The sequence below is a fragment of the Pristis pectinata genome, chromosome 10 (genome assembly GCF_009764475.1).
Source record: "Pristis pectinata isolate sPriPec2 chromosome 10, sPriPec2.1.pri, whole genome shotgun sequence".
NCBI classification, from domain to species: Eukaryota; Metazoa; Chordata; class Chondrichthyes; order Rhinopristiformes; family Pristidae; genus Pristis; species Pristis pectinata.
In genome coordinates, this window is record NC_067414.1 from 12,510,630 (window position 1) to 12,533,284 (window position 22,655).

The 22,655-nt window shown below is 41.9% G+C and overlaps 1 protein-coding gene across 1 annotated transcript in view; it reads left to right on the forward strand.

The window, feature by feature from the left end:
- gnpat (glyceronephosphate O-acyltransferase) overlaps positions 1 to 10,686 on the forward strand; it is a 36,376-nt gene extending 25,690 nt beyond the window's left edge. Inside the window, 7 exon segments of the mRNA XM_052024543.1 lie at positions 1,522 to 1,767; positions 3,004 to 3,083; positions 3,556 to 3,696; positions 6,315 to 6,417; positions 6,944 to 7,037; positions 7,145 to 7,206; positions 8,527 to 10,686. Of these exon segments, the coding sequence (XP_051880503.1) occupies positions 1,522 to 1,767; positions 3,004 to 3,083; positions 3,556 to 3,696; positions 6,315 to 6,417; positions 6,944 to 7,037; positions 7,145 to 7,206; positions 8,527 to 8,570 (770 nt within the window). The 3' untranslated portion in view covers positions 8,571 to 10,686.
- The last annotated feature ends 11,969 nt before the right edge of the window (positions 10,687 to 22,655 follow it).

Below are 22,655 nucleotides of genomic sequence, written 5' to 3' on the forward strand. Positions count from 1 at the left end.
CCGTGGAGAAATGCAGGTGGTCAACGCTTCGGGTCAGGACCCTTCTACCCCTTTCTTTTTTTCCTTTTGCTCCTTACCTTTGACTCATCCTCCGGTGGATCTGCTCTCCCCTCCTCCCCTGCACCTGCCTATCACTACCCCTTACCTGCATCTACCTGTCAGCACCCTGTGCCCACCCCAACTCCCTTCTTTTGTCCACCTATCACTGCTCTGCTTTTCCCTCCTATATATTGGGCTTCCCCTTTTCCTATCTTCAGTCCTGAAGGAGGGTCCTGACCCAAAGCGTTGACCGCCTGCTTTTCTCCACAGATACTGCCTGGTCTGCTGAGTTCCTCCAGCATCATCATGTTTTTCATCTTGACAGAAAAGTACACTAGATGGCACAATTAGAATTGGTTTATTATTGTCACATGTACCAAGGTACAGTGAAAAATTTGTTTTGCATCCCGTTCATACACATCAATTCATTATACAGTGCATTGAGGTAGAACAATACAGAATGTAGAATAAAATGTAACAGCTACAGAGAAGGTGCAAGGTAGATCGTGAGGTCAAGAGTCCATCTTATTGTACTAGGGAACTGTTCAGTAGTCTTATAACAGCGGGATAGAAGCTGTCCCTGAGCCTGGTAGTACATGCTTTCAGGCTTTTGTATCTGCTGCCTGATGGGAGAAGAGAGAATGTCCGGGGTGGGTGGGGTCTTTGATTATGGTGGCTGCTTTACCGAGGTAGCGAGAAGTCCATGAAGCGAAAAGATGCCTTTCACCGCCTCAGTGCAGATGAAGTAGGTTGTTAAGGGAGTAGAGGACTGATGGGGGTGGTACTGGGCCAAATTAGATTTGTCTGGCTTTCTGTGAACAGGACGTATGTGGACAGTTTTCACGTAGTGGTACATGAAGCATATTAAGTGCAGTGAGAGTGCAGTTAGGATACGAATGTTGTAACTTCAGCAGCTAATTTGTGTATCCTATTGAGATCAAATACTGCATGTTTTTGCCCACCTGTCTGCTGACAATTACACCTCATTATTTAGTTACATGTTCTTGGGTTGAAAGAATCATAACTTTTGCAGTGGTCAAAAGTTGAAACTTTAAAAGAAAATCTATTTCATTCTCCCTTGTTCAAAACTATCCAGAACTGCCTCTGACGGATTAGGTTATTTTTGAAATTTGAACTAATGTTTTGAACCAAAACTATAACTTCAGTCTTATAACAGAGGGATAGAAGCTGTCCTTGAGCCTGGTAGTACATGCTTTCAGGCTTTTGTATCTTCTGCCTGATGGGAGAAGAGAGAATGTCCGGGGTGGGTGGGTTCTTTGGTTATGGTGGCCGCTTTACCGAGGCAGCGAGAAGTGTAGACAGAGTCTATGGAGCAAAAAGTCACTCTTAAAGAGAAAGCAATTTAGAATGTTTTATTTTAATCACATAATTATTGATATGTTCATCATGTATCAGTTTTTTGTTTGTATTGTATGTGTATACAATGAAATGAATGCACTAATGACCTCTGATCTATTCCAGAAAATTTAACGCCTGACAAAGTGATTCGTTCCAATCTTGCCCTACACCACAATATAGTGAAAACAATCAAAAACCAGATCGTGCTTTGCCAAGAAGACACTCCAGCTAAATTCACAGTGGAAAAGATTTTCAAGCACACAATCTCGGTGCTAATGTGTGCTTCCTACAGAAATCAGATACTGCACGTCTTTGTGCGCCCTGCCTTGGTAGCAATTGCATTTCAAAACGCACAAAGTTGCAGGAGAGGTAAATACATAACTTTAAGAAAAATATCCATTATCTTTTACCTAAACTGAGGAGACAGTGGGTTGTCATCTTCAGAGTTTAATTTAAATCTACATCAGACAAATTCAGTGAAGGCCGTCTCTCTCTGCTGGCAGTGGGAATCATGATTTTAAAAAAAATTTCAGCGGAGTTTCTATTTATAGGCTGTCACCATAAAAATTGTACTGGTCTCCACAACAAATGTCAGAGTACAGGTTAAGCCGTATTGTTCAGGTGGGTGCAGAGAGTCATAAGAGAATGTGATCATGCTTTTGTCTGACTTGGCAGTGCTTGAGGTCAACAAAAGCTAATTTTGATATTAAATCTACCCATCATTTTAGTAAGCACAACAAATTAAAGGTTGAAGTGACAAATTTGTATTCCATATATAAAATCATATGTTTTATATATGGAATACAATATATTCCATATATAAAATACATAGAATATATACAAATTTGACCACCTTTAGAAATTGTTTCCCGGGGTTTCAAAACTTTGAAACTCCAGCATCCCTGGAGTCCTCCCGTTTGACAAGGTTTTAAAAAAGTTTTGTGTCATCCAATTGAAAACTTGCCAATTTATTTCATCTTCTCTTCACCCATTTTATCATTAATGGTTCTTTCAGTGGCTCCTTGGGTTATCTTCTGGCCCTGGGCTCAGTTTCTCAATTTGGAAAATCAATCTTAAACTTAAATTCAACAAAAAAACTTGTTTGTTTGAGGCTTATTTTAATTAAATTGGATATGTCAATCGAATCTGCCGATCCCATCACTTTAAAGTATTACTGTCCATCTTGTCATTTGTTAGTGGACTTTGAACATGCTGGCAAAGAGACACTGGATTTGAGATTCCAACCAGAGACAAAATGTGGTTATAACTAAACAGTTTTACTCAACTTCTGTCCCTCATCTAGAGCATTGTCCAAAAAAATGTAGGACATCTTCTGGTACCCTTTCTGCTGTCTGAGCAGTGGTATCTGGTGATAGTTTTGCCAAGATGAATGCTGTATGAAATGTATGTGGATGTGACCTGAATAAACTGACAGTACAAGGTGATGACATGCAATACAGTGCACCTTCATTTTCTAACACATGCAAAGACATGTTTTAAAGTATAATCTATCTCTGCATACCAGTAAGAGAAAATAAAGAGTGTCTGGCTTCCTCCAATCAGAAACGCAGGTTGCTCTTAATTCCCTTCTCTAATTTCTTCCAGAGGACATCTATGGCTGCTTCAGCTACCTGCGTGAAGTTCTCTCTGATGAGTTTGTTTTCTTGCCAGGAAATATTGTCAAGGTAACGTAAAGTAAAACATGAGAGTAAATCTTGGCCAGGAACTGACTGTTTAATTCCTCCATGGGCATAACCCAAGGAGAAAATGGACATTTCTACTTTCATAATGATTTGTGATAGGAAAATTCAGCTGTGTTTTTATTAAGAAGGTGGTGCACTTCATAAAGTCACTTACAACTATTAAGATCAATTAAAATATATTGTATATTGAGTGTTTTAGACAATTTGACAATCCTGCCTCCAATAATGCTAAATCAAAACATTTTTAAGATGGTGACAAGTTTTCAAAACTTGTTGCATCGGAATCCTAGATGAGTAACTGAATACAGAATTTGTTGGTCACACAATTGGCCATGACTGCTGTTACTGGTGACATCGTGTCTTCCTTGCTTGTGATCTGGACCATGAATCACAATCCATTTGGCATAAGATATTTTTCATGTGTAACTCGCTCTTGCTGTCTTTCTCCCTGCAGGATTTTGATGAAGGCTTGTACTTGCTGATGAAGAGCGGTGCCATTCAGGGGTCTCAGGCAGATCTCTACGTTTCTGAGAAAGGGAATGCCACCATTTCCTTCTTATCAGTGATGTTTGCACCTTTTCTGGAAGGTTATCAGGTCTGTGGCGAATTTCCTGTTCAAACACTTAAACTTCTGTTTCCTCGTAGTTTAAAATGGATTACTTTCAATTAGATTATTTTAGTTTGAATACTGTGCAGCAAATACTTTAATTCTCTCAGATGTCTGTGTTCACATGTAAATTGCATAGTGCCTTTCTAAATCTACTATTAGGTTTGATTCCTTCACTCTTTTATCTTTGTTAACTATGCAATAATTGTAAGTGATTTTGCTCTTCAGTTGTGCCCTTTATGCATCTTGTACTGTTGTATTAGAAATGAAGTGTTTAGAACTAAGGAAGGAAGATGGGCAGAAGTTATTCACTTAAAGGATAGAGGATTGAGTGTGTTACCAAGGAAGCCCATCGGTATAAATGGACAACATTTATTTATACCTAGAGGAGGAGAAGGATACAGTGAGTGATTTGATAGATCTAAGGTCCTTTTTCCCCTGCAGGCTATTTTTAATCTATTTTTTCCCATGTGTATAGATCTGTATGTATAACATTTATCTCCATGGCTTGGTAATTCTTAATTTTAATTTAAACTTTGTTCTGTGATCTATATATTTTCCTGTCCTATTTTTGTATTTTTCCATGGCAGCCTGCACTTTAAGGTTCCCTTTTTGTATCTGCTTGAGAAACTAAATGGGATACTGACAAAGATAATTAACGATTGGTACATACAGCAGAGCACTTCAGGGCTGTAGGTCTGACCTGTGATAATTCTTTTTTATAATTGCATTTCTGTATAGGTCAGGTGTATAATGTCAAACCATACCTCTCCGCAATGTCACACATTAGGCCTGAATTAGATATCACTGTGTCCAAACAATGCTGAATAATTTGTCAGCTAAATAATGTCTGAAAGAATCCTTGCAAATATATAAGGAAACTTAATTTGCAGTGTGCCATCCACGCCATGGAGATAACCTGGAGTGCTTCACAGCTAATAAAATATTGTTAAAGTGTGCTCATTACTGTAATATAGAAATTGCAGCAGCCATTTGTGCACAGCATCTGTCGCAAATAGCAATGTGGTAACGAGAAGATTGTCTGTCTGTTTTGGTGAGGGCTAAATATTGGCCAGGACGTTGATGGAACCACCACTAAATCTAACTGTGAAGGCAGCAATTGATGTGAACTGGCTAAAGCAGAACCACTGGATAAATTGACATGCTCTAGTATATATAAGGTATTAGATGCAAATACTGAATCACAGCATACATTATGAAGTCTTGCTTACACAAGGGATTACCTTTGCAAATGTTAAGAGCATATGTGACATGATCAGGACAAAGGCAACTCAGGAAATATCCCTGATCATAGATTAGCACCCATCCAGTTTGTTTACAAATCGGGTTGTTCCAAGTGAATTAAATAATTATGTTCCTTAATTCTAACCACTTTTATATCTCTTTTAGTAGCAAGATTAACATATTACTATATTCCCATGTAATTTTTGACAATTGATTAACCTGAGATCACAATAAGAGTGCCCTAAATCTCATCCATATCGTGTTGTACAGTGTACATCATAAATAACACTTGAATTCAACAAATAATTGAGCGTTAGGCATTGATTGTGCTTTTGTGTATGTCTCCGCAAGTGCACTATTTTCTGTACATTCCATGCTTTTACAAAGTTACTGTACCCAATGAGTGCTTCTGTACAAGTATTAATGAAGCATGCAGAGGATATATTAATTGTTGTTTTCTGTTTGTTTTTCATCAAAACTTCCTGAGAAAAGGCTAACATTTCATATGTGTTCTATCTGTATCTTTGGTATGGTTTCTCCAGAGCTTGTTTTAAATTCATCAAGAATGGGCTAGCTTTAGGAATTACTTGGTCTTTGCGCACATCATACATTGTTTTTCACACTTGTCCTCGGTCACCTAGTAACTGTGCATGTTGCTTCAGTATGAAACCTGTTAAATCCTTCACAACCTGCAATGGTTATGTTTGCAGCCAGTAGCCACTGATTGCCCTAACCCTTCATCACAAATAACTGTAGCCTCTTATACAGCTTTGTTAGTGCAGTGTGATCATTTGCTGAAATTATTCAATGCTGCTAAATGAAACCAAACTTTGGATACTAACCATTTATGACAAGTAACTGTTTCTGTCTAAGCCATACTTTACTGAATAATTCTGTAGTTGTCTAACTCTGCCATATTAACGTCAACAGCAACACTGAGTTTGGGATGTAACTGATGCTGGCAAGACTGAAGTTGTTGCCTTTGTATTGATATCAGTGGGTCATTTTGTGTTGCAAGCACATCCTGTTCCCCCACTATTTATATTGCCTATTTGTCTTCTATTTAAAAAGAACTGCTGAAGGAATATTTTGATTCCTCAATTACTCTATTGTGCTCTAATATAGTTAACTTGTGCAAACCTTAAGATATGGAAAAATAGTCCTAAGTTGAAAGTTTATTTTCTTGTTATGTTTAGATGTACATTGTAAAATACTAGTTTTAAAAATACAGTATTTTTAAATCTGTTTCTGCACAATCCTTTTAACTTTCTGGTTTTCTCTACAAAGACATATGGTTAAATAGATGCTTTAATTTTTAAAAAAACACTATGGAGATCTCTTATAAATGTTTGAATTTGTAGGTTATTTGCAAGTACCTGTTACGTTTGGAATTTACTGATGACCTTACAGAGAAGAGGTTTATTGCTGCATTCCGAAACTATGCAGCGGAACTCATTCTATCAGGTATCTCAGCTGCTAGTGTATCCATTCCCACTGACTTCTCCTTGAAGTGTCCCTGGTATATTTGACTCTGGAAGCTTTGATTTTGCACTGTCAATGTGAGTAATGCTGTGAGCTTCTGCATAATGATAGTAATTGTGATCATGATCTTATAATGCCTTTTTGAACTGGATTTTGTGGTGTTGAGTGTGGCTTCACTGGAGCGTTTACGTCTTGTCTTATTCCCAGTCCTGAGTGCGTCATCGTTAAAGGCTTTATTCACATGGGCAAGGTTGCTGTAACTGACAAAGTTGTCTACCAGCGGTGCTGAGAGGTGGTGGGAGGTTGTACTAATTATCAAGTGTCCTCCTCTCACCTTCCCTCATGCTTCATAGACTTGCAGAGTTGCATTGCTAATCAGAACTGGGTGTGAGCTTGTGCTCTATGACAGAATAATCTGTTGTCCAGCATCATGTCACTGGTTTATTACAGCGCTGCTGTTCACCTATTCTTATCAGAGTCTGACTCTCACTTTCTCTTCTGATTACAGGTGCCATAAAGTATAATGAGGTCCTTTCAGTAGACATGCAAAAAAATGCACTGGCTGCTTTAACACGGCTAGGTGCTGTGGAAAAACTTAAGATGTATGTATCAATAAAATGTATCTGAGCAGTTCAGTTTCAAAAATAGCATTGTGGCATTTGTATCTACTCTGAGGATATGATCAGATTATTGAATTTTTGCTTTACAGAGCGGATGGGATCATCTTTAAGGTGAATGAACAGACTCTCAGCAGGGTGGTGGACATGTTGGGTATGTTTTGTTATCATCATTTTCCACCAGCATAATAATTGCATGAACACTTACAACTCTGTGCCTGCCATGTGGTTTTGTTTGTACCATATGTACAGCATAGCTTCATTTGTACAATCTATATCGTGTATCATGCATCTCCACGTGCAGTAGTGTTTCCGGATGTAAACTCTGTGTAATGGAAGTATGTTAAGCAGGACTTCTGCATAATTGATTGAAAGTTAGCAAATAGACGGACTGGAGGCAGTTTAGACACTAAGCAGGAGCAGATTAGGGGATCCACTAGTTTGTGCCTTGTAGCGTCATGTTACAACTTTCTGATTCCTTACAGACGGTAAGGAGCAAATTAGAAATTGCAAGTTAACAAAATACATGTCATTGTAGAAGTTCAAAATCTAGCCACTCAGCATAAGCCATGCTGACAATATTGGTGAGACAAGCTGGTGGAATGAATTTCCTGGCCCGTCACTGTGGCTTGATCAGAATCAGGTTTATCATCACTGCCATATGTCATAACATCTGTTGTTTTGTGGCAGCAATACAGTGCAAGACATAAAAATTACTATAAGTAACAAAATAAATAAATAGTGCAACAGAAGAATAGAAGGCAGGTGTTCATGGATTCAAGGACCGTTCAGAAATCTGATGGTGGAGGGGAAGAAGCTGTTCCTAAATTGTTGAGTGTGGGTCTTCAGGCTCCTGTACCTCCTCCCCGCTGGTAGTAATGTGATGAGGGCATGTCCTGGATAGTGAGGGTCCTTAATGATGGATGCTGCATTCTTGAGCACCGCCTCTTGAAGATGTCCTCGATAGTGAGGAGGGTTGTGCCCATGATGGAGCTGGCTGAGTCTATAAACACTCTGCAGCCTCTTGAAATCCTGAGCATCAGAGCCTCCATACCAGGCTGTGATGCAACCAGTCAGAATGCTCTCCACCTGTAGAAATTTGCAAGTCTTTGGTGTCCTACCAAATCTCCTAATGGAGCTGCTGGCATGCCTTCTTTGTGATTGCATCGATGTGTTGTTCCCAAGATGTATCCTCTGAGACATTTGACACCCAGGAACTTGAAGCTGATCACCCTTTCCACCGCTGACCCCTCAATGTGGACTGGTGTGTGTTCTCCTGAATTGATGTAACATAGCTAATGGTCCCCAAGGAAATTCATCCCCTCCTTATCACACCTAATGCATATTTGGCAGTATTTCTGTTTATTTTAAATAGTAATTTGTAATAGTAATGGTTATAATGGACCAAATAGTCATCTGTGGTGTATAATCTAAAGATTTTTTTTAAACCAGTTAACTGTTGGTTCTTTTGCAGTGCCCAGGATGCCAATGAAAAGTGCTACTGTGGCCAGACTCTGAGTGCAGCCAAACACTGCATGATGGTTCCTGTTTGTTGGTTTTTTGAAATCACAAAGTGGGAACTACACCCAAATTGGGGAAAAATGATGCTTCAAATGGATACAGTGAGCTGATCACTTACTTGAGAATCCAAGGTCACAAGAAGCTGATCTGCACTGCTCAGAAGCAGGAAATCCCTATACTGCTCAGTTCATGCTTCAAATTGCTTTCACCTGTGGTGTCTTTTTTTTATATACAAGTTATGTAAATGCAGAGTTTGTTTCATGTAAACATTATTGTACACATAGTATTGAAATGTGTTCTTGACAACAGCATTCAGTTAAAAGTACAACAGGGTCTAAAAGGCAAAGTTTACTGTTCAATTTTTAACACCTAATGGGACAACACTCTTAAATTTTTGTGAAGCACCTGTTTAATCTGGGGATTTGGTGTAGCTGTCTTTGAAATCTAGTCTTGAGCGAGGATATTCCTGTTGTCACTGATTCCTATAAATAGCCAGTGTGGAAAAATCTGTTTTCAGCAAGAGGAGCCTGTTTGCACTTGCCTCAAAATCATAAAATGAGTTCTCAGTTCATCTCATCAGTTCACATAGAGCCTTAAATGACAAGGGTGGTGGAGTTTCAGGGCAGTTATAGTGTTCTTAAAAGGTCCCTTAAAATTGATAATCAGATACATTTAACTTTTACACTGCAGTTAAGGCAACAAAACCAGAAGCTTTTGCAAATGCAGAAATATCTAGGGTAAAGGCACTTAATCTAATCCAGGGCATAATAGTCAGTGGGAATTGCAATGGTAAGAGAGGCAGCAAAAAAATGGCTGGAGTGAGTCTAGCTCTTTTTTCCTTGTATATGGAAGTTAACAAAACAGCCAAAACAACTAATATTTATTTATGCTGTGTGCTTCACAGCATCACCAGAAGACCAGGAAAAGATCTCGCTTTGCACATGTCTAATTCAGCAGTTTTAGTGAATGTGAAACTGCCCAGTCTGGTGATGAAGGCATGTTCAATTGCTCTATTTGGATCCAGGAAATCACTGCAAAATGGGTGCTAATGTCATCACTCTGCTAATTAGCTTACTCTAGAAATGGAGCCATGTGGTCACTACAGAAGTGACCACATGATCAGGCTCATAATTGGATTACTCCTGAAATACATGATCACTCTGTCAGTTGGGTCACTCCAGAAAAGGGAATTGTGTGCTCACTCTGCCGACTGGCCCACTCCTTAAATTGGCCCATATTTGGGTCACTCCTGAAGTGGGGATTTTGGTTACTCTGATATTTGGATCATTCCTGAAATAGGGGCATGTGTTATACACTTTAACATGAGGTGAAGGGTTATATGGTCACCTCAGTAATTGTTCCATAAACAAGGGTGATGGTCACTCTGATAACATTAGTTCAGAATTGAACAGTCATGATTTTTTTTTACATACAGGTAATGGAACTAAACCATTTCAGTTATATAAAACCCTGCTCCAACTAGTTTGTTAAAAGAACATTTAAAACTTGGTTGGATATTTGTCAATGTCCCTTAATAAATTAACAGTGCTAATCCAATCAAAGCCTGAGTTTATTGATATCATGCTCTTTTTGATTTTGTTTTCCTGTGGCTATGTGGGCTATAACCAAATGAGAGATCACCTTGCACTTCTGGTTAATTTAAATGTTTTGACTTGTGTGCACTACCAGTTCATAATGGTGAGGAGCAGTACATGTGTTATAATTGGAATTAACAGTGAACTTGCAGAAAGATGAGAGTTTGACCAGTCCATGGTCTTATTTCCCCAAAAGTAATGCTCATCTGAAGCTCAGGAATTGCAGAAGCAGAACATTCCATCACATGCCAAAATTCATCTCTAAACAAATGTGTTAACTGCTTTTTTATAAAATATTAATAGTGGATATTTGAATTATGAGCATTTCAGATATAAACTCCTTCAGACTTGAGGTATGTATTAAATACAACTGAAGAACTTCACTGATAAACAGAATCAATGGGACAATTTTGTAATCAGTCTACAATTTGAGCCCAAGTCAGTTATCTTGTGGGTATGTTGGCATCCTTTGTATTTAATCCACAGCAACCCATTGTCAAAATTCCTCTTCTGGTTAAACTGCAGCAGATAGGCTACTATATTGATAAGTGATACAAATATTAAAATAAAGACAGGAAGTAGTCTGTTTCTCCAAATCTTTATAATCAACTTTAAAAAGTTATTTTAGTAAATGTCAGGTGCCATATCAAAGTTGCACAGCATTATCTTTTAAAATGTGAAAGGCATTAAATCTTTGATCATGATCACATTTGGTACAACCTCTTCTGGAGAGACTTGAACAGTTGAGATGAAAGAATGACTTGATAGTGAGTTAGTCAAAACATGGGAGAGTTTGGATAGAATCACAGAATAATGCAGCACAAATGTCACACAGCTCCGAGTCCTTGCCAACTCTTCTGACAAACACTCCACTCAGTCCCATTAGCTGGCCTCTTCCTCATATACCTGCATCTCTTTCTGCTTATTCAATTTTACTGCTTATCCAATTTTCTGAAGCTTCAACCAAATCTATTTCCACCATCCTATCAGATAGTCCATGATAAATCCTAAAATATTCATTACATGAAAAATTGTTCTCCTGCTATGTGTTATTCAGCTTAAAGCCATACATAGATGCTGGAAATCAGACACTAAATGCAGGTTAGCCAATGCCCATAATGAGAAAAACAGCAACATTTTAGAGCAACTTGAATCATCAGCTCAATTTCTCCACAGATGCTGCCTGACCTGAATATCTATAGCATTGTTTTAAACTGACCTTCAAATATCAACAATTAAACCTTTGAAAATGGTATTTGCTCAAAACACTTCATGATTGTAATCACACTGTAAAATCTGTTCTTGGTCTCCTGTTTAAAGAACAAGCCCAACTTTCAGTCCCTGCACATTACTAGAAATCCTGTTATTTACTCTAAAACTTTCCTAAGGTGTGGTACCCAAAATTGTTCCAGAACCCTTGGTCACAAGATTGTACTATATGACAAAGACTTAGGACAAAAAGCAGGAAAAGTCCAATTATAAAACACATTGACATGGTGGCCGAAGCACAGACAAATTCCAGTAGTAAATTGCACTGCCTTATTTTTAAATGATTTCCTGCTTTTTGTTCTAAATCTTCTTAGTATGTTGTACACTCTAGTGATTGAAGGTTCCAGAATGACAAGTCTGGGCAACGCCATCAAGGCAGCTTTGGAGTGAGTATGTAACAGCAAAGTGGAAGGATGAATAGCCAGAGATCACATTCTCTACAAGTGAGGTGGGTAGAAAATAGGATGAGGTTCTGCAGACAGTTTAGTTAGAAAAGAGATTAGTCAGGACCTTGAAAGGTAGGAATCTCCAGATTATTTCCAGTACTATATGCTAGCAGGTATGTGTGGATAAATGCAGGGCTAGTGAGATGTAACAGAGAGGACTATTGATCTGTTGGGGCAAGTTCTGAGGAAGGTGAACTTAGTAGATCCAAGATAGATACGAGATGTCTTTATTAGTCACATGTACATTGAAACACACAGTGAATTACATATTTTTGTGTGGAGTGTTCTGGGGGCAGCCCGCAAGTATTGCCACACATCCGGTGTGTGTGAGCGAGAGAGAGAGAGCGAGAGCCGAGCTAAGATTCAGAAGGGAGAATAGCAGATCTGAAAATGGAAAGCATGATATTAAGAGTTTGTAAGGCAGGGAAAATAAGCATTGGCAAAATAAATAGAGTCTGGTTGTGCTTAATGAATATGTACTCAAATGCAAGAATGCAGAGGGGTAATGGCAGCCTAATTCTCCTGGTTACAGATTTGTCAAATGAGAGATAGGGATAAAAGAGAAAAAAAACATCACAGCTATCAGAATGTTAAGATCACACAAGACTATATGGGTTCAACTGAAAGGAACAAAACAAAAGGGCAGTTACACTATTGGGAGTACCAAATCAAAAGAGGACAATTGAGCACATTTCTATTGTGCAAAAATATTAGGCTGGTAAAATAGCAAAAGATTTGAATTAGAAAAGCATTAACAGGGATTCAGTAAAAGACAGAGGGTACAGAATTTCCAAATTGGATTCAGATTTTTGTTCAAGCAAGCCCAACAGGGGTGTGGGGCAATTCTGGATTAATTTTGGAGAATGAGAGTGGGATGGTAAAAGGACCATCAGATGGAGAACATGGCAGACTGGAGGGTGGCAAATCTGATCCAAGAATTCCCAAGTGAGACAGAACTAGCTGGGGTTGCAGGTACTGAGGCTTCAAGGGGAGATGCACAGTGAGTGAGTGAGAGAGAATGTGGCAGATAGAAATAGAAAAACAAGAGACTATCCACGTCAGTACACAATCCATCCGTGAGCACAGTGGTGGATGTGACCGTGACCAGTCCTTGTCGAGGACAAAGTCCCATCTTTGCACAAAGAGCACCACCATTGCATACTGTGGCACAAATCATAATTGGTAATAGACTCAGAACTGGTAGCTCAAGGTCTGGCGTCATGGAACATTGATGACCATCAGCAGAAATTTAAAATTTCACAACTGTAAACTCAGGGCCCAGTGTATACCTCAATCCACCATTACAAGCAAGTCAGAATATCAACTGGTTCAATGAGTGCACCGTGCCTGCTGCTACTCTGGCTGTGCCCTCCACACAAGAAAAAAAGTCAATGAGCATGGAGGAGTAAACACTCCAGTGGTTCAATCACACCTCACAAAACAATAGCTATACTTGAGGTAAAACATCCCAGCACTAGAATATCACTTGCCAGTGTTCCTCAAGGGCAGTTATTGGCCCATTTTCAACTGCTTCATCAATGACCCTACTTCCATCATAAGGCAGAAGTGGGAATGACTGCATATATTCAATTCCATTTGTAACAATTCAGACAATGAAGCAGCCCATATCTGCATGCAGCAAGACCTAGATAACATTCAGGCATGGGCTGATTAGTGGCAAGTAACATTCACACCAAAAGTGCCAGGCAGCAACCATCTCCAACAAGAGAAAGTCTAACACCCTACCCTTGACGTTCAGTGTCATTACTATCTCCGAGTCCTCCACTATCAAAATGCTGGTAGTCACCATGGACCTAAAGCTCAACCTTAACCACACCAATCACATAACTACAGCTATTTGAGCAGGTCAGAGGCTGGGCATCCTGCAACGAGTGACTTCCCTCCTTTCCATCATCTAGTTGTTACTTACCTGGATGAATGCCATACCAACTCAAGAAGCACTGTCCAGGGCAGGTCTTTAAAAACAGTGGTTGATATCTGGAATGTACTGACAGAGGTGACAACTTAATCAGATTCAATGTTTAAGATGCATTTAGACAGGCAAGACACAAGGATATGGACTTAATGTAGACAAATGGAATTAGTGTAGATGGGTAAAGTACTTGGCATGGAGGTGTAAGTGACTCCATGACAAAACAGCCTGCTTGATTAACACCCCAACTACCCTAAACATTCCCTCCAGCATTGGTGCACAGTACCATCTACAAAATTCACTATAGTTACTCACCCAGACTACTCTGATGGCACCTCCCAAGCCCACGTTCTAGACTACCGTGATGAAGGCAGCAAGCTTCTACTAGCAGATTCCCCTCCTAATTGCACATCATCCTGACTTGGAAGTATATCACTGGGTGTACATCCCAAAACTCCCTTCCCAACAATACAGTGGAGATACCTTCACCAGACGGATTGCTGGCTGTCATTGACTCCCAATTCCTAAAAAAAAATAAAATCCAAACATCTGACTCAAACAGATTGATTGGCTCAACAGCAACATCCACCTTTAACATAGTAGAACATCCCAGGGCACTTCATGGGAGCACAAGCAAACAACAACTGATGCCAAGTCACAAACAAAATGGCGTAGATGACCAAGAGCTCAGTCAGAAGTAGGTTTTAATGAGCACAAGTGAAAGAAGAAGCCACAACAGAGATATTTAGGAGGGAATTCTGGAGCCCTGGACCATGGCAGCTTAGAATACAGCTGTTAAAGGTGCAATACAGCAGATTTGTGGTTGGATCAAGAGATGTGAATTCAAAGAATGTAACTATCTCAGAGAGAACATATTATTCATCTACTGGTATTATTTAATCCTCTACACCACCGTATACCAAATGGAAAAAAGGTCACTGTGAACTTTATTAGAAAAATATTCAAGTAACTTAGATCCAAAAATTGGCTTGCAGGAAAGGCATTGAAAAAAAAATCAACATTTTAATTGGCTATAAGAGTTAAGCAGGGATCAGGTTAAACCACAAAATATCTGTGGGCAAGATAAGCCCCCAAATTAACTCCCAGCCTCTCCTAGAGATTCTTACTAACCCTGACAGTTCTGAAGCGAAACTCACAATTTATATTTTCCTAATAAACTCTGTCACTGAAGGCACAAATCTAAGTGTTGGTTAATTTCAGAAGCCAAGACAGCAAAATGACAGACTGGGCAGTTAACAAGCACACTGCTGCCACCCTCACTGGCCAGAGCCACTGCCTGTGGAGGTAATGTGGCTGCGCCTTTCTGGCAGTGCTGATTCTCAGAGTCAGCCTCACTGGAAGTGCTTGGCCCAGCAGACTGACCTCCCTGTCTGCCTGTAGTCGATTTACCAAACACATGCAAAATGGTCCCTCTGGGAAAGGATGGCTCAGGCCGCACCTTCTTCCTGTCCCTTTGGAGAGGCGATCCATCCAAGTCAGAGATGAGGCGTTTTGAACAACTTTTTGGCACTTTCTTCTTCACAGAGTCCATTAACTCCACACTACCAATTCTAACAGGTGACCCGTTGATGCTGATAAAAGCCCTACTGTTGGAGACAGACTTTTTAACAGGTTTTAGGCTTGGGTAGTCTCCAGGGCGTTTTAGTGGCCGTCCAGGTGACCCAGAATCTGCCAGCAGAGAGTTAGACAAACTCGAGGTCTTTAGAACAGCTTCTTGCCCATTAGATTCAATGGTCCAGGACCTCGAGGAAGGTTCAGAACCCCAGGGAAGACGGTGGGACGATGGGGTGAGAAATCTCTCAGGAATCCTCCCTGGGGATGCACGTTGAAGGGCTGAGTTGGGGCTGGAGCCTCCAAGGACATGACCTTTTCCACTGAACGGGATGACAGTACGTATATCGACGCCCATGGATTTACCTAAATAACAGAGCAGGACAAAGATGATTACTATCCTGGGCTGACTACGCACAAAGCCAAGTGGTTGTCTTCAGTAAATAAACCAAAAGTTGTTAAAGATCACCAAGCATGTTCTGCAAACTGTATACATTACACTTCATAATGTGCACTAGGACTTTAATCCAGAGATTTACTCTTGGGATCTGGGTGTCACCGGCAATTAATGCATTATTGGCCGTGCCTAATGCCCTATATGTGATGGACTATTGTGAACTGCTACAGTCCATGTGGCAAAGTCACTCTCAGTCACACTACAGGGAAGTTAATGCAACACAATACCATATCAATATATCTGGGTCTTAACTGGTCTCTAAAGTGGCCTGGTCTCTCAGAACACAAACTAACTCGATGGGTATAGAAATGTGCCCCAGGATAAAGTGTGCCCCATTTCACAGTAATGCTACTCTTGGACAACATATGCGCTAGTCTCAACATTGTCAGGCAAAACACTTTGATTTCACTGCTTTATTTGGGCAACTCTTGTTCAATAAACCTTAGCTCACAACAAAACAAGAGCAGGATAGTTAAGGAATTCTGTTAATTCCCAGCTGATGAACATAGAACATTACAGCACTATACAGGCCCTTCAGCCCACGATGTTGTGCCGACATTTTATCCTGCTCTAATATCTATCTCACCCTTCCCTCCCACAAAGCCCTACATTTTTCTATCATTCATGTGTCTATCTAAGAGTCTCTTAAATGTCCCTAAGGTATCCGCCCCACAACCTCTGCTGGCAGTGCGTTCCACGCACCCACCATTCTCTGTGTAAAAAAACCTTACCTCTGACTTCAATACTTAAGAACCAACCCAAATAGGTAATGGGGTCAGCTGTTGAACAAATCTCTCAAGAATTTAAGTGAATGGGGCATTAAGTCTGAAGGGTAGTCAAATCTTGTCTTTGGAAAGCTGACATTTAATCAGTCTCAGCTCCTGCTGAATTGCAAACTGATAACCAGAAACAGAGAAAACTGCTTTAATCACTATTATGTCTCGCCCTTCAAAGTCAAAAATATACAACTGTCTGGTGTTATAATGAGTGCGAAGACCAAGAATACAATTCATTACTTCCATATTCCAAAACAATACGCTAATCACACCCACCCAGGGATATTCAGTACCTTTGTCCTTTGGGGGTTTTGAGAACTTTTCTGGCATCCCTTCTGCCTTCCCTTTCTTTGCCTTGTAATTCTCAGGCTCCTTGACTTTGGTATATGTCCCACCACAAGTCTGCTGATGCTCAGCCCACCAGGGGTCTCGAGCCGATGGTGCCCGGTTCATCGCCCGTTTAACGTAACCGTAGTAGGGCCGCCTGTTTTGGCAGGGCCCATTGCAACGCCACCAGTGCTGCCGATATTCATCCACCTCGTCGTGGAAGTTTGATAAATCTGAAAGAGACAGTCTAGTAACAACCGCTCAACTGTTAAAACAGCAACCAATCTGGAGCTGGAAATATGCTTCAGGTGCATCTTTCAATCTGTGCATTTCACTCTCATTCTTTCCTGCTGGCCAGAATAATAAGGATTTTTAGAAAACCAATGGCCCCTCCACAACCATATACAAAAGGAGCTCATCCAGATCACAGCTCATCTGAGAAACTACAGCACATCTCAGTACTTTTGTCCCAGAGCCAGGACCAACAGCTCTTTCCGACTTGGAGAGGAGGTCACACCACAGCTCGTATGCTACACGGGATGGCCAGTATTTCACTGGATTGCGTTTAAGAACATAAGAGATAGGAGCAGGAGTCAGCCATCCTGCCCTTCAAGCTTCCTCCACCATCCATTAAGATCATGGCTGCTCTTCTACCTCAGTCTTTCTGCACCCTCATGTCCATTCAACTCGACAACTGAGACTCTACAACCCTCTTGGGCACAGAATTCTCGAGCTTCACCAGAGTCTGGGTGAAGAAATCTCTCTCAGATCTCTGATCCCCGGTTCTAAACTCTCAGCCTTCTATGAATTTTGTACGTTCCAATGAGATCTCCTCATTCAACACAACTTCCCCTCTGGGTGACAAAATAACTCCTCGTCTCAGTCCAGGACCAAACAAATACAGACCTACTCAATCTCTCCCCACATGGCAAAGCTGCTCTGATGAATCTTTGCCACACCCATCCTTCTGTAGGTAAGGAGACCAAAGCTGTACATGAAAATCTAGACGTGGCCGCATCAAGGCAGTAAGATGTCTTTACTTCTCTGCTCTATTCCTCTCATAATAAAAACCAACATACATTTGCCTTCCTAATTTTTTTTTGCGCCTGCACATCAACTTTCAATGACTGTCCAAACCCAACAACATGGAATTGCAGCCAGGACAAATGGGCAGAAATCAATCCAAGACAAACTGCTCTTTACCGTCTTGGGGTTATCAAATACAACCATAATCACCTCTTCCATCCCCAGCCCCGATGAACTGGGCTTTATTCATCACTGCTTTAGCTGTTAGAAGGTGGGACTGATGTGTGTTTTGGGAAGAATTTAGAGACCAACCCCTGATTGGAGCCTGCCTTAGTACTTACAGTGATCTTGGCTCCAGACACCCCGTTGATCCTTCTCATGTGTTTGCAGAATTCAGGTCCGTGAGACTCGTGATCTTTGTCATTGTTTGTGACAAACAGCAGGGCGTGGATCATTTCATGTAACAGTGTCTATTGAGAAAGCAAAACTGCGTTATTGTAATCAGTTCCCTTTCCAAACAGTTTTCATAAAACAATCCATTTTCTCAACTGAATCACAATGCAAATCTGATCTCTCCTTACAGACTTGCATTTCTGTGGTTATAGGTCAACAAATGCCGCACTCCAAAGCTGCCATTACTCAAAGGTTGCACTCATTAACATGAGTGAAGTTCATGTTAAAGGCCTACATAAGCAAGTAGCACCGCAATAAAAGCAACTCTCCTCACCCAGATAAGCTGTTGGCCCACGACTTTAGAAAAACCCCCAAAATCAGTATCCTCCTCTAGCATTTATTACTGACCAGGAGTGTCTGCCTCTCCCAAGATTTCAACGTGAATAAATATTTACTTTCATCACAAATAACTCAGGTTATGTGGGACCAGGATTGTTTGCTGAGTGATGCACTAGCCATTATACCTTGGTGAACAACCTGGAGAGACCAGATTTTCCCTACTCCTTTTCTCATGGAATTATAAGTTACGACAAGTGTTTAAAAGATATGACTGGAGATACAATAATCAACATGCCATCTGCCTCTTTACTAGCACCCTGGTGTACATACAAATCTAGAAGAATCTGGACAAACACTTGAATTACTAAGGTATGCAAGGCTACGGACCAAGTGCTGGCAAATGGGATTGGTATAGATACGTGACTGAGGGCCTGTTTTTGCACTGTACAACTCTATGACATACCACTTAATGGCTTTGGAACATGCCACTTCTGGGTAGCATGGACATGGTGGGCCAAAGGGCCTGTTTTTGCACTGTACAACTCTATGACATACCACTTAATGGCTTTGGAACATGCCACTTCTGGGCTGCATGATAGAATTTTTTTTTTGGCAGATGCAACAGTTCCACTCAATCCAGTTAGATGGAAGTGGGATTCCATTTACCTGGCACACATCCCTTTAGTGTTGCTGACCAACAGATACATTGAAAAGAGAAGCAGCAGCTAACAGGGACTATAAACATGCCACTTACGTTGGTCACTTGTAGTGTGTAAGGGTGGAAACTGAAAGGGAACAACCACTGGCGTTGGCAAGGTGGATAACATCCAAGTTACAAATTTGTGCATCTTTCTTATGTAATGACTAAATACACAACTACAACAATTGCAAACTTATCACTTTGTGATAAGTGGCTGGCTACAGGGATTTATCATGGCAAATTCTCACTATAACGGGGAACTGCACAAACATTACCAAATTAAGCCTTGTTTGAATGAAATAATGGAATGATATTTAAATCTGTTATCAACTGGACAGAAACAATATTCAAATGCAGCTTTTCTGAAGAACAGAGCAGGGAGAGTGGGAGTGAGCAGGGATGTGCAAGGTTCATTGTAAAATGCAAGTGCCCACAAAGCAAGGGAAAGAATCCAGGTTCAAGATCCAATTCCAAATCTTTCAATATTTTAAACTGCAACCAACATGTTATGGTTTCCCCAAGTTGTGAATGTAAAGATTAGTTGCATTAGAAAGCGAGCTGATGTCACTGCAGGGATTACAACACTGTCAGAGCAAAGGAATTTGAATTTTGCCATTCCCACACAGCTGGAAAGAACACATCTCCACTGGGTTTCAGATTTATGCATTTTGTATCTCTGGGAAGCTCAACGCAACGTTGAATTAATTGTTGGTATTGGTATGTTATTGTCACTTGTACTGAGGTACAGTGAAAAACTTGTCTTGCATACCGATCGTACAGGTCAATTCATTACACAGTGCAGTTACATTGTTAGTACACAGTGCATTGATGTAGTACAGGTAAAAACAGGTAAAAACTGTAGTACAGTACAAAGTGTCACAGCTACAGAGAAAGTGCAGTGCAATAAAGTGCGAGGTCACAACAAGGTAGATCGTGAGGTCAGAGTCCATCTCATTGTATAAGGGAACTATTCAATAGTCTTATCACAGTGGGGTAGAAGCTGTCCTTAAGTCTAGTGGTACGTGCCTTCAGGCTCCTGTATCTTCTACCCGATAGAAGAGGAGAGAATGTCCCGAGTGGGTGGGGTCTTTGATTATGCTGGCTGCTTCACTGAGACAGCGAGAGGTAAAGACAGAATCCAGGGAGGGGAGGCTGGGGTCCGTAGTGCACTGGGCTGTGTCCACAACTCTCTGCAGTTTCTTGTGGTCCTGGGCAGAGCAGTTGCCATACCAAGTCGTGACACATCCAGATAGGATGCTTTCTATGGTTGAACCGGCACCAAGTGCTCAAGAGTTCTGTTCCTGTGACTGGACTATACCAAGGGCCCATGAACACAGTTAATGCTGGGAGGAAGAACTTCTGTAAGTCACCAGTCTGCATTGTATTCAAAATTGGAAAAAAACACTTAACAGCCTTTGTCAGGGTTCCTGACAAACTAAACAGGATTACATAGCACATACCTCAACCAAGTCACGTCTGGGTCGCAGTTTCAACAGAGGTTCACTGAGGCGTATTGAACACAGTCCCCCTCTCCCCTCATAGCAGCATAAACCCGCACACCTGCAACAACCCAAAGTCAACAAGACAGGCAATAAGTGGTACCAAACATTTGAAAAACAGCAACTGCTTATGTTACATTAATAAGACAAAAAACAAGGTTAAAAATTGATCTTCCAATCAATAATCACACTTTTCTAGGAACATACAAAGACGTTGGCAACTAGAATGCCCCCAACACCGACTTCTTTTCAAAAAGGCAATGTTTGAACAGGTTCCAAGCACAGCCCGACTCCACCACCAGAAGTTGTGGAGTCTGCAGTGGCAGTGTGCAGAATGGTTGCCGAAGAGCGGGAGAGCATAAGAAACAGAAACAGGAGAAGACCATTGGGCCTCTTGCACCTGCTCTACCACTCATTAGGATTACAGCTGATCTTGTACCTCTGTCATTTTCCTGCACTAAACCGCACCTCACTTACTGCTCGGGGTGCGTTCCCAGGAACGAGAGCATTAATGATAGAAACATAGAAAACCTACAGCACAATTCAGGCCTTCGGCCCACAAAGTTGTGCCAAACATGTCCCTTACCCATAGCCCTCTATTTTTCTCAGCTCCATGTACCTATCTAACAGTCTCTTAAAAGACCCTATTGTATCAGCCTCCACCACCGTTGCCAGCAGCCCATTCCACGCACTCACTACTCTCTGAGTAAAAAACTTACCCCTGACATCTCCTCTATATCTACTCCCCAGCACCTTAAACCTGTGTCCTCTTGTGGCCACCATTTCAGCCCTGGGGAAAAGCCTCTGACTATCCACCCGATCAATACCTCTCATCACCTTATACACCTCTGTCAGGTCTCCCCTCATCCTCCATCTCTCCAAGGAGAAAAGGCCGAGTTCCCGATTTCAGTGCAAGGACGGGTCACTGCAGCATCACACACACATAGATATGTCCCTGACCGCGGTGCTGGGAACCTGGCGCCAACTCACAAGGAAGGGTGACGGGGAAGGGGTGGGGGGGAGGTTGGAAGATGAAGGGTGACGGGCGGTGGGGGAGGGCGGGTTGGAAGATGAAGGGTGACGGGCGGTGGGGGAGGGCGGGTTGGAAGATGAAGGGTGACGGGCGGTGGGGAGGGCGGGTTGGAAGATGAAGGGTGACGGGCGGTGGGGGAGGCGGGTTGGAAGATGAAGGGTGACGGGCGGTGGGGGAGGGCGGGTTGGAAGATGAAGGGTGACGGGCGGTGGGGGAGCGGGTTGGAAGATGAAGGGTGACGGGCGGTGGGGGGGGGAGACGAAGGGTGACGGGCGGTGGGGGGGGGAGACGAAGGGTGACGGGCGGTGGGGGGGGGGGTGGAAGATGAAGGGTGACGGGCGGTGGGGGGGGGGTGGAAGGAAGGGTGACGGGCGGTGGGGGAGGGGGGGGAGATGAAGGGTGACGGGCGGTGGGGGGGGGAGACGAAGGGTGACGGGCGGTGGGGGGGGGGTGGAAGATGAAGGGTGACGGGCGGTGGGGGAGGGGGGGTGGAAGATGAAGGGTGACGGGCGGTGGGGGAGGGGGGTGGAAGATGAAGGGTGACGGGCGGTGGGGGAGGGGGGGTGGAAGATGAAGGGTGACGGGCGGTGGGGGAGGGGGGGTGGAAGATGGAAGGGTGACGGGGCGGTGGGGGAGGGGGTGGAAGATGAAGGGTGACGGGCGGTGGGGGAGGGGGGTGGAAGATGAAGGGTGACGGGCGGTGGGGGGGGGGAGACG